At 41.6% G+C, this 19528-nt stretch overlaps 1 protein-coding gene across 1 annotated transcript in view; it reads right to left on the bottom strand.

Moving 5' to 3' along the window:
• The window catches only part of MAP4K4 (mitogen-activated protein kinase kinase kinase kinase 4), a 268380-nt gene that overhangs the window by 145883 nt on the left and 102969 nt on the right, over positions 1–19528 (bottom strand). The window contains exon 3 of the mRNA XM_006870766.1: positions 6865–6921. Coding sequence (XP_006870828.1) covers positions 6865–6921 — 57 coding nt within the window. The remainder of the gene's footprint in view (positions 1–6864; positions 6922–19528) is intronic.

Consider the following 19528-nt stretch of genomic DNA (forward strand, 5'->3'; position numbering starts at 1 on the left):
GTCTTTTTCTTGTAGAGGTGTTGTAATTTCCTATATATTTTAGAAATGATTCCCTTGTCTGATGTGTCATTGCAAAAGATTTTTTCCCATCCTTTCGGTTCCCTTTTTACTCTTCCTAGGGATGTCTTTTGATGCACATAAGTTTTTAATTTTTAGTATGTCCCAATCATCTATTTGTCTACTTTTTTGTGTGTAGTTTTCAAAATGTTTGGTAGTCTGTGTATTCCCTGAATTAATGCCCTCACATTTGTCCCGATTTTTTCATTGATGCCCTTCATAATTCTGGTATTCACATTTAGGTCTTTAATCCATGTTGAGTTGGTTTTTGTATAAGGCTATAAGGCATGAGGTAAAGGTCTTGTTTCAGTCTTTTGCATATCGTTTTCCAGTTCTGCCAGCACCATCTGTTGAAGAGACTATCACCTCCCCATGCGATATATTTAGGTAGCCTGTTCTTGCCACATTAGTCCAAGAAATGTTTAAGTCCTGCTTTGCCCAACATAATAACAAACACAAATATGGACACCGAAACTGCCTAAGCAAGACGGGTCTAAGGCATTCTGGTTGTCCAGATGATTTAGCCTAAGATTTTATGAATTATTTCTCCAAATTTTTTCATACAGGTTTGCCTTTTGAATCCTGTGAATGATTTACATACTCAGCTGTATTAAATTGGGGGAAAGAGAAAACTATCATTTGATCTAAATAGAAACAAGTCAAACTAGTTACATAGCAAATTGATAAATAATACAGAAAATTCTATTTCAAAATATTTCAACTACAAATCCTTACCAGATAGGGACTAAGTACAAAAAGAATTTTACAGAAATATCAAACTTTACTCTATGTAAGAACCACCATTGTGGCTCTAATTCTGAAATGGTTTGATTTTCACAGATGGATAAAGCGAATACGTTAGTACATCTATTATTAATATGAATAAAACTTTCCAGTCCAGAAAAAATGAAGTATTATGTATGTTTTATTAAGGGAAAACTTGATTTTTTTAAAACGACCGCAATCGACCGCTCCTAGCTTTGTCAACTGAAAGAACTTAGAAGCAATAACACTTTAGTAACAATGAGCTTATCAATCATGCAAATTATGCTGTTGTTGGTTCTACAGAGTTGGTTCCAACTCTAACGTCCTCAAGGTTCCAGCAACCCTTTAGGGTTTCCAAGGAGCAGCAGCCAGTCTATCCTATAGCACCACACAGGCACTCCCCAGCATCCAGACACGGATTTCTAAATACATGCCAACTAAAAGGAACTAGGAGTCCTGGTGTGGCACTGTAGGATAAGCACTGGACTGCTAACCACAAGGTCAGTGGTTCAAACTCACCAGTTGCTCGCTCCTTAGAAACCTGTACAGGGTCACTGTGAGTCGGAACTGACTCAGTGACACGTAACAGCATCACCAATGAGGGGGTAGTGTCAACAACACTTACTCAGCATCTCTCTGAATTATCTGGTGCTGATGTAACAGACCCACCACAAGTGGGTGACTCACAAAGTTAGAGTCTCTCCAAGATTAAGAGACCAGAAGTGCAAATTCAGAGCAAGGCTTTCTCCCTCTGTGGGCTCTGGAGGCAGGTCCTTGTCTCATCAGCTTCTGCTTCTTGGTTCCTTGAAGACCTACCTCCACGTCTCTCTGTCTCTCTCTCTCTCTCTCTCTCTCTCTCTCTCTCTCTCTCTGGCTTGTTTCAATGTTTTATATCCCAAAAGAGAATGATTCAACATACAAACCTACACTAATTCTGGCTCAGTAACATAGGAAAGACAATCCATTCCCAAATGAAATTATATCTACAGACATGTTGTTGTTATTTTTAAGTGCCCTTGACTAATAGGAACCCTGTATAGGACTTCCAAGGAGTTTAAACCAATAACCAATAACCTTGAGATTCAAACCAACCTTGTGGTCTGGTACTTAACTATCCTACAGCATCACACCAGAACTCCATTTACAGGCACAGGGGTTAGAATTTACAACACATTATTTTTAAAGGGGGGTGGGGATGTGGTGTAATTTAATCCATAACAGCATCTGATCAAATTTCTCACCCATATTTCCAGTTTGAAGGAAATATGTGAGGAACAGGTACAAATTAAAGTATCATGAGACTATGAAGAAACTATGTGTACATTTTTTGTACTTTGCTTTACTGAACTTGGCAAATTCTGCATTTCTTAAATACTGAAGGTTTGTGGCAATTGTTATCTGTGCCATTTTTCCAATAGCATGTGCTCACTTTATCTTACAGTATTTCAATTGTTTTAATAATGCAACTGCACACTTTATACTGGAGTTCTGGTAGTGTAATGATTACAAGTTGGGCTGCTAACCTCAAGGTCAGCAGTTCCAAACAACCAGCAGTTCCACGGAGAAAGATTAAGGCTTTCAGCTTCCATAAAGATTTACAGCCTCAGAAACCCTATGCAGGGTCACTATGAGCCAGAAGCACTGGCTTTATATCCATTTGGGAATGGTTCATCTTTCATATGTTAGCCAGAATTAGTGTGGGTCTGTATCTTCCATAGCACACAAGCACCACCACTACACGCTTAATAACGTATGTTGCTGTCAAGCGCCGCCATCCACTCTGACTCATAGCGATCCCACACAGTTTCCAAGGAGCAGCTGGTGGGTTTGAACTACCAACCTGTGGCTCCCAGCCCAGTAATAGCCTATGTTGTTCTTAAGTGCCATTGAGTCAGTCCCGACTCATAGAAACCCCGTATATAATTTCCGAGGAGCAGCTAGTGAGCTTGAACTACTAACCTTGTGTTTAATATAAACCTTGCAGTCCAGCACATTAACCCACAGTGCCACACCAGGACTCCAGTAGTTGCCTATAATATAGGGCAAACATAACTTAAATGCACTGGAAAAACAAGAGTCCTGTGGCTCACTTTACTGTGGTGGTCTGGAACCAAACTCAAAGACTATGTTGTTAAATCCCATTGTGTTGGTTCTGACTCATAGTGACCCTATATAGGGCTGCCAAGGAGTGCCTAGTGAGCTTGAACCACTGGCCTTGTGGTTCAAAGTGACCTTGCAATCCAGCGCATTAACCCTCAGCACCACACCAGAAGTCTGGTGACTCTTACAGATCTGGTTAAAATGGAGATTTTGATTCAGTACATCTGAAGTGGAAATGCAAATGCTCAGCAGGGGATTGGGAACCTTAATGAACCTTGTTGTTGTTGTTGTTGTTGTTGTCAGGTGCCATCAAGTCGGAACCGACTCATAGGGACCGCATGTACAGCAGAACGAAACAATGTCCGATCCTGGGCCAACCCCACCACCGCTGCCACACTTGGTGCCATCAATGATGCCACCTGGCTGATCCATCTCATTGGGGGTCTTCCTCTTTTTCTCTGACCCTCCATCTTACCCAGCATGACATACTTCGCCAGCGACTGTTTCCTCCGGACAATATGTCCAAAGTACGAGAGACGAAGCTTAGCCATCCTGGCCTCCGAGGAGCACTCTGGCTGCACTTCTTCCAAAATACATCTATTGGTTCTTTTAGCAGTCCATGGCACTTTCAGTATTCTCCTCCAACACCACAACTCAAAGGAATCAATTCTTCTACGATCTTCCTTATTCACTGGCCAGCTTTCACATCCATATGAGGTTATTGAAAATACCATGGCTTGGGTCAGGCGCACCTTAGTCCTCAAGCTGACATCTCTGCTCTTCAACACTTTTAAAAGTTCCTGTGCAGCAGATTTGCCCAATGCAATACATCGTCTGATCTCTTGACTGCTGCTTCCGCCAATGTTGATAGATGATCCAAGAAGAATGAAGTCCTTGACAACCTCAATCTTTTCTCCATTGATAAGAATGTTGTTTATTGGTCCAGTGGTGAGGATTTTTGTTTTTCTGACATTGAGATGCAGCCCGGTCAGCATTTCTCAAGCTGGGGGAACTGAAGAAAAAATTCAAGCCTCGACTTTCGTTATTAAAAGATTCTCTGGGAATGAGCCTTAACTTGAATACCTCCTTAGCTACTATTCAACCCTTCCTAAAACCAGTCAGATAAATTATGTGCTTTCTTTCAAATGAGGCCTTAAAAATCCTAAGGGTGTTCAATTTTTATAGCGATTAAAGGCTGAGAACACTACTGAGAAATCTCATATAAAGAGATGTTTAACATGCTTAACATCAGTTTCCTATGCAGCCCCTGTCACCTCACCCTGGAGTGAAACAGGAATTCTCAGTTGCTTTTGTTGTCCAGGTTCATACAATCCAGTGAAGCAGGTGACGCTCACTGTGGCCCAGCCTGAACACAGTCATTCACATTGCCAATGGCTAACGATGGGGTAGGGGAGCAGCCCCGCCATCCACTTCCCATACCTATGGATGACTCTTCTTGCCTCTTGTGCCTGAGGAACAACTAAGTAAGGAGCAAGATCAAGAGTCAGAGAAGCCTGTGCTTTTCGTCAAGAATAAGCATTTACACCTCTTGGTCAGGAGACGAAAATGAGCCAAGTAAGAAACCATGCCAAATCCTGCTCGCATCAACAGAACCCTTACCAACAACCCTTCTTGATGGAGGTGAATCCAGAAGTGTGGGCTGCAAGATCTCCCTTCTGCTGGCCTGGCTTCTCCTGCTCCCAGATCCCTCTCAAACATTATAAGAACCAAGCAGTCCCTGATGCAAGAGCATTTTCTCCAGGTTGCCAGCTGCATCAGGTCCTCTCTCCATAGTCAAAACTTGCTTTGGGTCCTGACTGTGCCCCAATCACAAAGTGCCCCAAGCAGCAAGAGATAAGCCACCCAGGGGCCAGTGTGCAGAAGAATGACTGGAACTGTGTTTGTTCTAAAGTCTCCCCATCTGGTTTGCATTTTACCTGAATACATGAGCTTTGCATAATTATTTTTAAAGCAGTCCTACAGATATTTTTATCATGTGTTTGTCCAACATTGCCTAACTTTCCAAGTGAACAAAGGTAGGATACAAAAGCATCCACTGCACAGAAAGCATGTGTGTGCACACAAACAGGGCAGAAAGGAAAGCCTCAAAGCACCCAGGGTTCTTACAAAGTGGTGGAAATACAAGGATTTTACCTTTTCGCTACAATTTCCTGTTTTACACTTTAAGGGCTCATGAATTGCACATTTTTAATCAGAACCAGACTTAAAGGAAGAGGCCTTCTACAGAGACGACAAGCCCCACTGATATTCCATTTGGGATGTAAAAGAAAATAGATCCTGGCTGACCACCAACAGCTGTGTCAGCGGGGGCTGCATAGGCTGCCGGGACACACTGAGGAAAGAAACTGAAATCTCAGGACTTCCAAATGCTTCACAGAATACCCGAAAAAGTCTAAGTCTGACAGTAAACAAATAAAGAAATGTTTTTAATAAATGGGCAAAGCATGCAGGCTTCAGCTACACCACTTCTCAACGAGGTATTGGCAACATGAACAGCAGCATGGATGGAGAGTGCACGGCTTTGTCAATCGTTCCATTACCTGAGACAACTTTCATAAAGAGCAAATCTATTTCATCTAAATGATAGTAAGTGGAAAAAATAAATTGCCATGAATGAAAGTGTACTTTTCCTTCACCATTTAAAAATAATAATCTTAAAAAAAAAAAAAAATACGGAGGTATCTAACTTTACTCCAAGTTGCACACAAAGACTAGATCACTATGCTGTGATAGTTCGTGTCAAAGTATGCTATAAGAATCTTTTGGCCATCTGACCAAACACTGGGGCTTTTTCATTATAAAGTTACTATTATCCTCTTTGACAGACAAATGACAGCCGTCCCATAAAACTTTACATCTTCAAATATTTGTATTAAGCTCTATCAGTTGTCATGTGAGAGCTACAATGTCTTCTCATTCTAGCAACTATCAAGGAAGAAATGGGCATTATGGAATTAACATGGAAACTGGAGGTGACCACATTAAAGAGACCAAGGAAAGAGCCAGACAGAGAAGGGAGCCTAGCTGCATTGACTCAACTGCACATCTAAGATAAGTTTAGCTTATCTTCACAGAACTCCAGATTTGGAGAACTGAAGGTTAGATTTTAAAGATATCCCAATTTCTAAGGTTGCTCTAGCTGTTTCTAGAATCTGAGAAAGATGGTGCTGAACCTTTTTCATGATTAGATAAAAGTTAAAAGGGATCATGAGTGCATAAAGTAGTTTCAGATGAAAGTAATTTAAAGTAAGAGGGATTTAGATCATTGTAGTCTATGGCTATTTAAAATTAAGTCTGTCCATGCATGCACACACACACAGACACACTCTTTTTGAGTTAATTTCTCCTCTTTCCCATCTAAATGCTGCTCAGTAAATCCTCATGCGGCCATTTCAAGAACTATTTTTTGCTATTAAATTTTGCCAACAATCTGCTCAGCATTCTAGCAGATGTTTCTGTTTTCAAACCTCTGGGAACTTCACTGGATCTGTTTTCTTTCCCCGTGTTAAAAATAAAAGAAATGGCACAAATGTGGCCTAATGCCCTAGAGATACTTTCCCGGCCCCCTGCCCCTCCATCTCCCTATATTCACGTGACCTTTATGGTCCCCACTCAACTCTTTTCTTTTCCATTAGAGAAGATGTTTCTAATTATGGTCCATTATGTTGCCAAGGGTGACATCACTCAGATGTGTCTTTTAAAAGGAAACGCTACTGATTCTTAGTTACTTGGGGACCATCTGCCAACGATTTAAGTCAACTAGTCTCTTGGACTTTATGAACTACAGTATCACAGGAGGGCAATTTGTTCTAATCTGCTTTTCCAAACAGCACAACGTTCTTATGATGTATGTGGGGTGGGGTAGGGTGGGGGGCACTTTATCTAACCATTTATTGAGAAACACGTGTTACACAACCTTACCTCAGTAACATCCATAACTTTGATGGCTGCCAGCTGACCGGTTTTAACATGTCGACCCTGAAAAACAGAGAAGAGAAAAATAAATTGACACCAAAGTTTTGCACAGTCATCAACACAACACAATTGGTTAAGTTTCCAACAAATCGTGTCTCTTCTACACTTTGTTCATATTAACAAAAAGGGATGATGAAACTGTCTCATATTCTCCAATAGAATAATGTGTACCACATTTAATAAACAAGATAATTTTAAGAACAAACGAGTTTTGATTAAGCATGAATTCCCTCTTTCATTCATGGGTCTATAATTTACATGTCATCTCTCAATCTAAGCAACTGAAAGGCTTTTTTTCAATGTATCAGATTGGCCACTCTTTCTTTCTTAACATTCTACCGGGGGTGGGGATGGGACGGAGGTGGTCTCCTTCCCCAGAAAAGAAAAAATGTCCCTTAGATATTTATTCTCATTGTCAAAAATGAATAGCAGTGTCCCCTCAGTGTACTCTTATTTTCCTTTCTTGATTTCACAGGAGTTACATGGAAAGCCTTCTATGAAGCTTTCTTGCAGTCTTAATGTAGGAAGATTCAAGAATAACAATTTAGAAAAAAAGAGGGAAAGAACGGAGGGAGTAATAGCTACATTATCACTCCTCACATTAAAACCCATTTATATCACTAGATATTTCACACAAACGTGCTATCTTCTTTCACCCAGATGAGGAATATTGGATTTCATTACTGTCAGCCTCACTCTCTGTAATGCCCTGCTGGTCATTTCTCAGACCAGTAACAAAGTCACCCAAGCATGATGGACACGTAAGGACTTAATGGGAAATAGCTCTTCTGCTGTCTATGCAAAACAGAAAGGTCATCCCTGTATTTTCCAAGAATCTGCTTACAGTCTTATGAGGAAAAGTGTTGTGAACTTTAAAACATCAAACCTGCGAAAAGCTGTATCTTTTCTCTAGAGCTACTGCAGGAATTCAAGTTACAACTTAACTAAAGTAGCTACACGAAAGTATTATAATCTCATATCAATCATTTGTGGTGACAATGGGATTTGCTGTTGTTAAGTGATGTTGAGCTGGTTTGAATCCATAGCAACCCTGTATAGGGTTTCCGAGGAGCGGCTGGTAAGCTTGAACCACCAACCTTGCAGTTCAAATGGCTTTGCAGTCTGGTACATTAACCCACAGTGCCACACCAGCATTTTACCAGCAGGTACTGTGTAACAACTTGCTGTTGTTGCTAAGTCAGTTTTGGTTCACACAGACCCTGTATAAGGTTTCCAAGGAGCTGCTGGTAGGTCTGCACCGGTGACCAATGCTCAGCCTACAGCACCAGACCAGGGCTCCTGTATGACAACTTACTATCCAGCAAATCAGGGCAAATAAGAGCTGCAGCAGGCTAAGAGCCTCCTGGACACACTCTCACCTTCACTGCTTCCAATGTGGACTTCCTAGTCTTCAAAAGTAATGCCACCCAAGTGTGGGCATCATCTCCAACATCACACATCTGAAGCACAGAGTGAGGTCGGGCTGTCCCACACTAATCCATGGACCAAGGAACACTTCTGCCTTCCTGCTCTTTCAGCTATTTCCCAGCTACCATTCCACAAGTAGGCTTCAAGAACCCGAGGTTTCAATGTTCTGCCAGCATGTCTAGCCTCAACTGACCTGAAGTATTCTACCTGATTACCACACCTTAGCTAACATCCTCACATAACTAGAGAAGAAACGGGCATTATCTCTGTACTCACAGATGGGTAACCTATAATCCTGAGAGTGGAAGGGGAAAGTGCTCCATTTCTACACAGCACACAAACGTATCTACAAAGATATTTGACATTTATAGAAGAGATAAGCAGTTAGACACTACTATGGTCATCTTACTGACATTTTGTTTACAACTATGGTTCTATCCAAGATTCATTATATTTTAATCATGACTGTGAATTACTCATTTAAAACTTCTGGCTCTGTATGGTACAGGCTCTGTAGCCTCAGCCTTTTGCTTTGTTTGAAATTTTGCTATTCACATTTCTGTGCTGTGCGTTAACAGAAGGGAAATCTTGATAGCCTTCCCATCTTGGGTCTGGGCAGGATTCGAAAGCTACTACAATGCTTGTTCAAGGCACAGGCTTTGGTGTCCATACCTCACTGTCCTGGGTAGTCACAGCCTCACTATGCCTCGCTCTCTTGGTGTACAAAAGGGACAGATAATGATGCCTACTTCATAGGATTGTATGAAGAACAGTGAATCACGACCACATGGGCACTCTAGCTGAGCCCTGCTAACAAAATAAGGCTATACTTTGCTTTCTTTCATTACAGGAAATTAATTAGAGAGAGCTATAGCGGTTCGAAACTACCAGCCGCTCCGCGGGAGAAAGATGAGGCTTTCTACTCCCGTAAGGATTTACACCCTCGGAAACCCTGTACAGGGTCGCTATGGGTCGGAACCGACTCGACGGCACTTAACAACAACAACAACATAGCTTCATAAGATATGCATTGGACTGCGAACCACAAGGTTGGCGGTTCAAGCCCACCAGCCACTGCATGGGGGAAACATAAGGCTTTCCACTCCCACAGAGATGTACGGCCTAGAAAAACCCATAGAGCAGGTTCGCTGAGTCAGAACCTGCTCAAAAGCACTTACCAGCAGCAACAACAACACTTTGCTTTCTTTCATTACAGAAAAGTTATAAGGAGGTTATCAAGCAGCTCCTGTAGCTATGACTACCACCACATCATCATGAAGCCAAAGTACGCTTTCCCTGAATTCATAAAGAAACCAGGAAACTTGAGAGGATAAGGTGGTCGGTTCTGACTCATAGTGATCCTGTACAGGGTATCCTAGCTGTCAATCTTTACAGGCTTAGAAAGCATCATTTTTAATCCTGCGGAGCGGCTGGTAGATTCAAATTACCGACCTTGTGGTTAGCAGCCCTGCTTGTAATCCACTATGTTACCAGGGCTCCTTGAAGAGGAGATATGTATTCAGTAATTCTCCCTACACTGCCACATAAAGGGCACAAGGATCATCTCCACAGCACCTGTTAGGTTCTTAAATTTGAACATACATACCTGCCTACCCTTCCTGCAATGGGTTTCCTTCCAAATTACAGACATCGAATGATATGAGAAAATGTCATGAGAGTTGCCCTGACTTTGCCTCTTTCCAAGAAGGAAAGTATGCTGCATTCTGGGAATGTGTCATTTAAGATCCGGAAGGGGAGGGTGGTGGTAAAGGAGTTTTCTGAGTATCTGATATTGTATCATTTATGATCCCTATGAATCAAGAAAAACTAAGAGTCTGGGGGGTGGGTGGCCAGACTTCTCCAGCTGTTTACACAGCAAAGTCTTCATGAAAGAATAAAACCCAAAAACTTAGCGTAAAAAGCAACCAGAAAACAGCCTGTGCTTCCCTCTACACCTCAACACCAGACCATATATGTACTATGTACAAGGGAGCTTCAAAAAGTTCATGAGAAAGAAAAAAAAAAAAGTTCATGGGAAAACTCTATTTTCTTTTACTTTCACTTTTCCATGAACTTTTTGAAGTCACCCTCATATCCTCAAGACTTAGCAGTTTGACAGTGGCAAACAAGCTACAACTTGTGGCTTCATTCAGAGCTTGCTTTACACAGAGAATATGAGTTTTCCCCTAAGGGGTTACAGACTCAGGCCTAACAATCAATTATTCTGGACAGAAGAGAAACTATGAAACTGTATCAGTCTTCATTAACACATACCAGTTCCCCAAAGTTAGTTCCATTATAAATTTACATCAGAAAATAGCCTAAGAAGTCTGCCTCCCTCTCTCTAGCAACAAGACTCTCAGTCCTCCTCTATTATAAATCACTCTATTTCCTTGAGAGCTGTTTCTAAGCTGACTTTACTGCTTTCTGCGTTAGAAATGGAGGCCTGGTATGGAGCTGCAGGATAATGCACTAGACCTCAAGGGAGGCGGTTCAAATTCACCAGCACCCCTTGGGAACCCTATACACAGGGTCCCTATGAGTGGGAACCGACCAGACGGCAAGTTTGGAAATAAAAGGCACTGACTTGTGTGCTCTGCCTTCAAGTGAGCTTCCTCTTTTCTGTTGCCTCCCCCCTCCTGCCTTTCAAGTCCCATGCTAATTCCTGCCTCTTTTCTCTTACTTACTTTGCAACTATCTCAAACTTTACTCGGTTTAGGCTCATTTCTAGTTTTCAAAAGGCATGACCAGTATGGGAGGAGACATGGGCAAGGGAATATTAAAAGTAATGTGCTTCCCTAATTATTTAAAAACTTAAAAAAAAAAAAAATGCAATCTTCTATAGATTTCACATTAAAAGAAAAATCTATTTGCTGAGATGGACCATCTTTTAGGTAAAGTAACCAAAATGACCAGCAAAGTTATTCAAGGTGAAAAACTACTGTTCAAAGTGAATGTACTATATTTCAAGATTTAACTATGGAACTAAAAGCAGGCTATATCAAGAGTTATAAAATGGGTAAAGATTCCTGGTTTCCTCAGCACTATCCAACAGAGAATAACAATGACTGCCACCCACAGGTGGGCTACCAGTTTAGCTTGTTGCCCCCACTCCCTGAGGGTGCACCTCTACCCACATGAGCCATAAATCTGGCCTGACATCATCTTGGCTCTCCTTCATTCTGCTTACAGAACAGATGAAGAGGAAACGCACATGATCAAAACCCGTTTGCATTGTGCTAGGGACACAGGATACAGGAAAAGGCCGTCAATGAATTGCAAGGCTATATACATCTATTACAATGTCCATATTCTACCCTAGATAACACTTCTTATGGGACCCTGGTGGTGTAAACAGTGATGATATTCGGTTACTACGCAAGAGTTTGAAGGTTCATGCCCATACAGAGATACCTAAGGGGGAAATGTCTGGCTGACCTACTTCAAAAATATCAGCTAATGAAAACTGTGGCGTTCTAACTTGACACACGGGATTTCATGAGTAGGAATTGGCCTGAGAGCAACAGGCTTAACGTTTCTTAAATGCTGCTCCCTGCAGTCTGCTGATTATAGATGAACAATGTGACCGTTATCTACAGCTAGATTTGGCATGCTGTGTCACCCACGTGTGCAGGGAAAACTAATATTTATGGGATCTTTCTTTCCCTTTTATCATCCATTCTTAAAGTATTCTGTTAAGTGATCTGGTTAGGGTTAAATGCACATACTTTTAACATCCATTTTTGAACTTCACCCTCTTGCCCTACTATCCACATTTCTCTGACAATGTGTAGCGGAATTCAGAGTTATGAAATCCCAGAAGGTCAATGGCTGGCTTTATTTACGTGGAACCATGTGAACACTTAGGTGACATTTGGTGAAAAATCTCAGATACGGCTGTTTTTATCGTTCTCGCATATAACACACCCAGCTAAATAATGCGTCCACACAGCTCTCATAAGAAGCGCTCACACAGGCATCTAGCTAGCATTCCCAGGGGTTGTGAGGTGTGCAAAAGCCTGTGTAGTGCATGTTTGTGTAAAGATACGATACTCACATCTATTTTCTCAACCGAGTCTGAAAAGCCAGTGAGGGCAACAAAAAAGGTCATTATTCTATTTCTGGAGATGAGGAACCCTGGTTTGGTACCTGCCTGAGGGACAATGGCAGCAGGATCTGCTGGTCCCCAGTGGTTGTGTCACTGTTTTTACCAACTTGTCAACTTTCTGCTATCAAAGTGCTTTGCTTTTAAAGCGCACAAATCATTTCTCCCCTATAAGCTCAAGGAGTTGGCAGGCACAGCAAAATTTAGAATTTATTTTCTATCCGATATTACTTCAGGGAACATTAAATGGCAGCAACTTGTTACTGGTTCACACTAACCAGAACCCTTCCCCTTCAGTAGAGCAAACTGTGTGACATTTGATTTCACTTATAGTCTTTAAATGGTGACAAATACATTTTTCTTTCTTCCTTTCTGAAAAAAAGGAAAAATTAAACAATTTTTGGCAGAGGTCCAAGTTAAGGAAAATGCCCTAATTTTCAACTCTACTCAAAATTGCCACCTTGCACTTACAAATATGCAATGTATTTATAACCAAGTTCCAAGTTCCAAGAAAAATCAAACCACACAGTTTTTAAATGTAGGGCACTGTGGCAGCCTATCTGTGTGCCTTTAATACGGTCTGCCCCAAGCCCAGAGGGGAGTTTTGTGGTAGAAAAACACAGTATTTATGGAAGCTTTTACATTTTAAAAAAAGGTCTAAAATGTCCCTATTTTTCAGCTGTAAATACTGGAGTTCTAGTGTGGTCCAGAAGGACAAGCACTGGACTGCCAATCACAATGTCAGTGGTTCAAACCCACCAGCTGCTCCTGGGAAACCCTAAATAGGATTGCTATGAATTGGAACTGATTTCAATTGCATTTAACAATTACTAGATAATTTCCTAAGGAGCTCTGGTAGCATAGTGGTTATGAAATCAGGCTACTAACCTCAAGGTGGCAGTTCGAAAATACCAGCTGTTCCGTGGGAGAAAGATGAGGCTTTCTGCTCCCGTAAAGATCTGCAGTCTTGGAAACCCTGTACAGGGTCTCTATGAGTTGGAACTGACTCCACGGTACTTAACAACAACAGGTAAATTCCTGGTGTGGCTCTGTGGGTTAATGCGCTAGACTGCAAAACCCTTTGAACTGCAAGGCTGGACCTCACCAGCTGCTCCTTGGAAACCCTATACTGGGTCGCTGTGGGTCGGAACTGTAAAAACTGTTGTCTATAACTGACAAATGCTCAAGTAATCAATCCAATCTATACTCATTTTAGCAAGAGTGAGGTTTTCTTTATTTGATTTTGCAAAATCGAGCACCCAGGCTCGTATACATGGGCAGATGCACCACATGGCCCTCTACAAATGGTTTTTATTCTTGTCCATCCAAAGGCCCCTCCTCCAGTTCCAGTTCTCCATATACAATTCTGGGGTACATCCCATTTTCTCTCCCCCAGAGAAGCCAAAATGACTTGCCCAAGGTCTTAATGGCTGTATTTTTATTTAAATTTCCTAGTCCAGAATAGTGTGCTTAAATCAACAATCTGTCTGCCAGGTTTTGCAATCTCATGAATCCCTGAAGATGGACCGCAAGAGTTATTTCTCACAAAACTGAGTCTATGGCACTTAACAACAGCAACACTAGGTAACTAACTCATGAGATTTACCTAGATCTCAAAAACACCATTAAAATATATTTGATGAAAGAAAGATGCTCATTGAGGGACACATTCTTGTGATCTCCTTCATATTAAGAAGCAAGTTGAAGAAGGTAGGAATGAGGGCAAGAAATGAATGATGTAGCCCAACCCTTAGGACTCTAACCCTAACTGTCCAATATCAACAACCCTATCAGAAAAACTTACCACTCCCTTCTCCACCTCCTCCTCCAACCTTCAGTCACATATCCTTGCTATTAAGTGATACCTCATATCCTCACCCAAATGCTCTGTGACTTAGGCTGTCTTCTCATTCAGTTTGTAACTCCAAGAGGCCCTAATTTGACTCTCTTAAAGAAGTAGTAATCCTGGTGTGGTGCTGTGGGCTAATGCATCAGACTGCAAAGTCATTTGAACGGCAAGGTCGGTGGTTCAAGCTCACCAGCTAGCTGCTCCTTGGAAACTCTATACAGGGTCTCTATGGGTTGGAATCGACTCAACGGGACTTAACAACAACATAACCTTAACTAGAGTACGGGTGTGGTGCTGTGGACTTCAAAATCGTCGGGTCAAGCTCACTAGCCCCTCCTTGGAAACCCTATACCATTTGAACGGCAAGGTCGGTGGTTCAAGCTCACCAGCTAGCCCCTCCTTGGAAAGCCTATACAGGGTCTATGGGTCGGAACTGACAAGGGCACTTCACAACAAATACCTTAACTAGGAAGAGCAATGCAAACCAAAAGTATCTTTTCTGTTCACAGTGCTTTCTATTTAAAGCTCACCTTCCTTCACAACTATAAAGCGTTTTACCCATTGACAGAGAACAGAAAGATAGAACATGAGACAAGACAATCCTATGAAATTTGTGATACAAAGTTAATTAAACAAGTAAACATACAATTTAGAAACATGGTGTTTCTTCCCTCAATCCTGGGGTGTGAACACTTTCTCTCTAAACTTCAGCATACACGGCACAATGACACCTGGAGTGCAATATATTTATAACCGTGACTGCTCCACACGGGACATGCTGTGAACCAGTACTTTATAGGCACTTTCTCTTACCCTCACACAATCCAACATTAAGTATCATCCTTCCCATTTTATAGATGAGGAAACTGAGGCTTGAGCTAGCCAAGAATCACACCCAGACTTGTTCCTTCCATTGGGCTGTGGACTTTCAAAGAGAAGTGACCACAAATGTTATATTTAACCACATTACATAGAATTGCCAAGTATCATATTCAAAAGCCAAGTGACTGCAACCAAACATGGCAGCACAGAAACTCATATATGCTTTTCTGAAAACAGACACAGGGAAGTTTTGCTTTACTACTTCCTTTATCTAAACATAAATTTTCTTGCAATAAAAACTGAGCTCAAAATACTTCTTTCCACAAAATTTAAATCTGAAACAAACTTTTCATGGCGATTATCTGCCTTAAAATTGTTTGAAACGAAAAAAGGAAAGAAACCAAACCCACTGTTGTTGAATTGATTCTGACTCATGCAGAAGCCACATATTAGAGTAGGCCTGCTCCCCACGGGGACTTCTTGGCTACAACTTTACAGAAGCAGATGGGTAGGCCATTTTGTCCATGGTGTCTCTGGGTGGGCTTGAGTAGCCAACCTTTAGGTTTGTAGTTGAACACAGCCCATTTACACTACACTGGGACCTTTAAAAAAGGGCACTTAGCAACAACAACAACATGGCATCAGGACTAGGGAAGGCTCATTAACAACCTGAGATATGCACAGGATACAACCTGGATTGCTTACTGATGAAGATAAAGACCACACTGGGCTGCACCTCAATGTAAAGAAAACAAAAATCTTCATCACTGGGCCAAATAAATACTATGATAAATGGAGAAAAGATTGGAGTTGTCAAAGACTTCATTTTGCTTGGATCCACAATCACCACTCATGGAAGCAGCACTCAAAAAACAAAATGGCATATTACATTAGGCAAATCTGCTACATGCACAAGGCTTCTTTAATATGTTCAAGAGCAAGTATGTCAATGTGTTTGAGGAATGAAGTGTGCCTGACCTGAGCCATGGCATTTTCAATAACCTCATATGTGTGTGAAAGTTGAACAATAAATAAGGAAGACCATAGAAGAACTGATGAATTTGAGTTATGGTGTTGGAAGAGAATACTGAAAGTACCATGGACTGCCAGAAAAAAACAAAACAAAATTGTGTTGGAAGAAATACAGCCAGAATGTATGTGCCTTAGAAGCCAAGACGGTCAGACTTTGTCTCTCGTGCTTCAAACCCATTATCAGGAGGGACCAGTCCCTAGAGAAGGACATCATGATTGGTTAAGTGGAGAGACACCAAAAAAGAGGGAGATTCCCCAACAAGATGGACTGGCACAGTAGCAGCCACAATGGGCTCAAGTGTAGCAGCAACTGTGAGGATGGCACCGGATCACGTGGTGGTTCATTCTGTTGTATACAGGGTGGCTATAAGTCAGAACTATAGCATTTAACAACATCATCATCCATGCAAATCTCAGTAAGCTGAAGACTGACTACATTTAACCAGTGCCCCTATACTGCAGAGGAGATAAAATGTAGCACCTGCCTTCCAGGATCTTATTATTTCGAGAAAGGAGCTCTGGTAGTGTAGTGGTTATGAATTGACCGTGAACCGCAAGGTCAGCAGTTCAAAACTACCAGTTGTTCCACGGGGGAAAGATGAGGCATTCTGCTCACATAAAGATTTACAGCCTCGGAAACCCTGTGCAGGGTCGCTATGAGTTGGAATCGGCTCCAAGGCACATAACAACAAGAACAATCATTTAGAGAGGTGGGGGGTGGGATGCTCACAAGGAGGACATTATAGGGTGGGTACTGGAGAAGCACAATACCCTAGGAACAAAAATACTTAGGAAAAAGAACAGTGTGAAACAAATGCAAAAGGAGGTAAGGGAAACCTCACGCCTGGGCTAGTAGTGTGGACCCCTGTGGAGAGAGAAGCTGGGTCCTCAAGGAATATTGCCTTACTGGCCTTGAAGATCATCAGAAAACAGCTTGAGCTTCAAACAATCCTCACCAAAGCCCAGAAGGCAGGAAGGGTATACAGGTAGCAACAGGTCAGGAGGAAAAAGGAAGAATGCAATGATTCACCCATGACTAGTAGCTGTGTCGCAAAACCCCGTCACCTCTGCAGACAAGCAAGGACAAGAGTATCTTTTCATACACAGTGTTCAACCAGAAGATGACAGCCTCCCTCAATAAGTAGGCAGAGGGCATCTTGTCATGGTCTGTTGTGCATGTCAGTGCTGCAGGAGAGGAACCAACCTGACTGCTGCTCCAGTCTCCCATCCAACTTAGAAGCTCAGCCTCTTGTTAATGGGTTTTTGTTGGTTTAAAGGTGTTAGTCGTTTGGATTTAAGACACTTATGTATGGGGTGAGGGGTGTTACGTTTTTCTATTAAGCAAGTTAAGTTTAGTTACAAGTCATTCTTTTGCACCTGTGATGTGCTGACTTGCAGGCTCCACCCCAAATCCAAACATGAGAATTGTGTCAATGGCAAGACAGGAATCCACAACTTTGTAAGCCAGCCTACCTGTGTAGTGATTCTTATACACACTGAAGTATGGGCTCACGTTCCCAAGCTTGAAGCCCATATTGACTTATTACAACAATATACATATGCACTCCCTATCTTAACAGGTGTTGATGTGTGAAGGTTAGATTCATAACAATTAAAGTACATGTCAATTTTATGTTTTTTATCAAAATTTGTAACTTGAATTCTGAAATACTGAGGCGCTTAAAGAACAGACAAGCCTAGTTAAACCAAAGAGTTGATTTTACAGATGAGAAACTAAAGCCCAGAGAACTAAAAAGGCACACATCTAGTTTCTAAGCCAAGCCTGGTGTACCAATTCTCTGCCCAGGATTTCTCATTCACATCACTCATAGGTTAAACTTCCAAATCTACTCCCTCACCTTTCCAAATGTCCTTATTTATACCAGCAAAAATGGACCCCACATGACTACACTACAGGGAATAATAGCATGAGTTCAACACTAGGCAATCTACCAACCACTCTTTCTAATGTTCTATACAGTCATTCATCCTCAGAGTAAAGACCAGCTTAACCGGTTCTGCACTGCAAACCCAGAAACCAACCTCATCTACCAGTGCTTTTTTCCAGGAAGTGTCTTGGGAAAAGTCCAATAATCAACCAAAGGAAAGGAATAGTACCCAGACAGCACTCAGTTAACCACCTGTGATAACGAACTATAATTAACCTGGGAGAGAGAGACAGCTTAGAACAGGTCGCAAACATCTCAGTTTTCTAAACATCTCCCCTACAACAGTAGGAAAAATGGCAAAGTGATCTCATCACATTCCTTCAAAACCCAAACCAAGTTAGATGGACGCAGGCTCATATTTTTGTGCATTTCATCCTTGTAACTACTTTAAAAGAATTTATTATAGTTGGCATCTGCTTGTCTACTTCTCTCAAGTTCCAGCTAGGACTGTTATGTGTTGTTAATTACGGTCTAATCCATTCAGACTCTTGGAACCATACAGGGCAGTTTAGGTCACTAGTGATCATGATATAGATGAGCAGGAAGGCAAAAGCAGGAATATGTAAGCCTTGCGAGATTAGTCAAGACCTGCAATCTAATAAAAAGAAAGTGTCACTTGTTCTAAGAGTTTAAAATTAAAGGTCTAAATGCAGCATCGTGCCTTCTCTGGAATAACACTCCCTTAAGAAAAGTATGCCTCAATTCCAAGAATGAAATAGTCAGATGGGCAGCAACTACCATCAAATAAAAGACACAGCTGAGCTAGCTAACACCTAAATGTATAGTAACTTTTGTACCACACTTTTTTAAAGGGGCAAACCTGGATGAAAATCCTTCTAACCCCTGAAATCTTGAGTACATTCAAAAGTACCCTTGTTAATGGCTCAGGGAAATCTATGAACATCAATTACTATCCTGTCCTAGCAATTAAGTGACAGCCTAAGGGAATATTAAGCAGGCTTAATATCCTACTTAGAAAGGGCCCAGTCATCTAGGCTTCTATGCTCCCATCTGTGTTCAAGAACATACTGGGAGCCTGGGGTGGCCAAGCAGCAAACTAGGTTCCAATCAAGTAAACTATCACTGCTGCAAAATTCTTCTCTATGTTGGAGCAAGGAACAAGTGGAACACTGAATGAAAGGATTCAAGAGAAGAAATACTGCCAAGATGGTTTATGAATAATTCATTCCTTCAAAGGAGGAGGGAGGGGTGGGGTTGTCTTCCTTGCCTGGACAGGAGATGGAGTGGGAGAAAAAAGGAAGCAGGCTTTTAAAGAGATAAGGTGAGTGAGGCGGGGTTTGATGGCGGCTAGGGTGGAAGTGAAGTGAGGTTCACAATCAGCAATATCATAGAATACCAGGCAAAGCAGATTCAGGGCAGAGCTCCAAAACTCGGAACCACATAGGTAGGAATATTTAAAAGGTT

Source organism: Chrysochloris asiatica, unplaced genomic scaffold (genome assembly GCF_000296735.1).
Source record: "Chrysochloris asiatica unplaced genomic scaffold, ChrAsi1.0 scaffold00150, whole genome shotgun sequence".
NCBI classification, from domain to species: Eukaryota; Metazoa; Chordata; class Mammalia; order Afrosoricida; family Chrysochloridae; genus Chrysochloris; species Chrysochloris asiatica.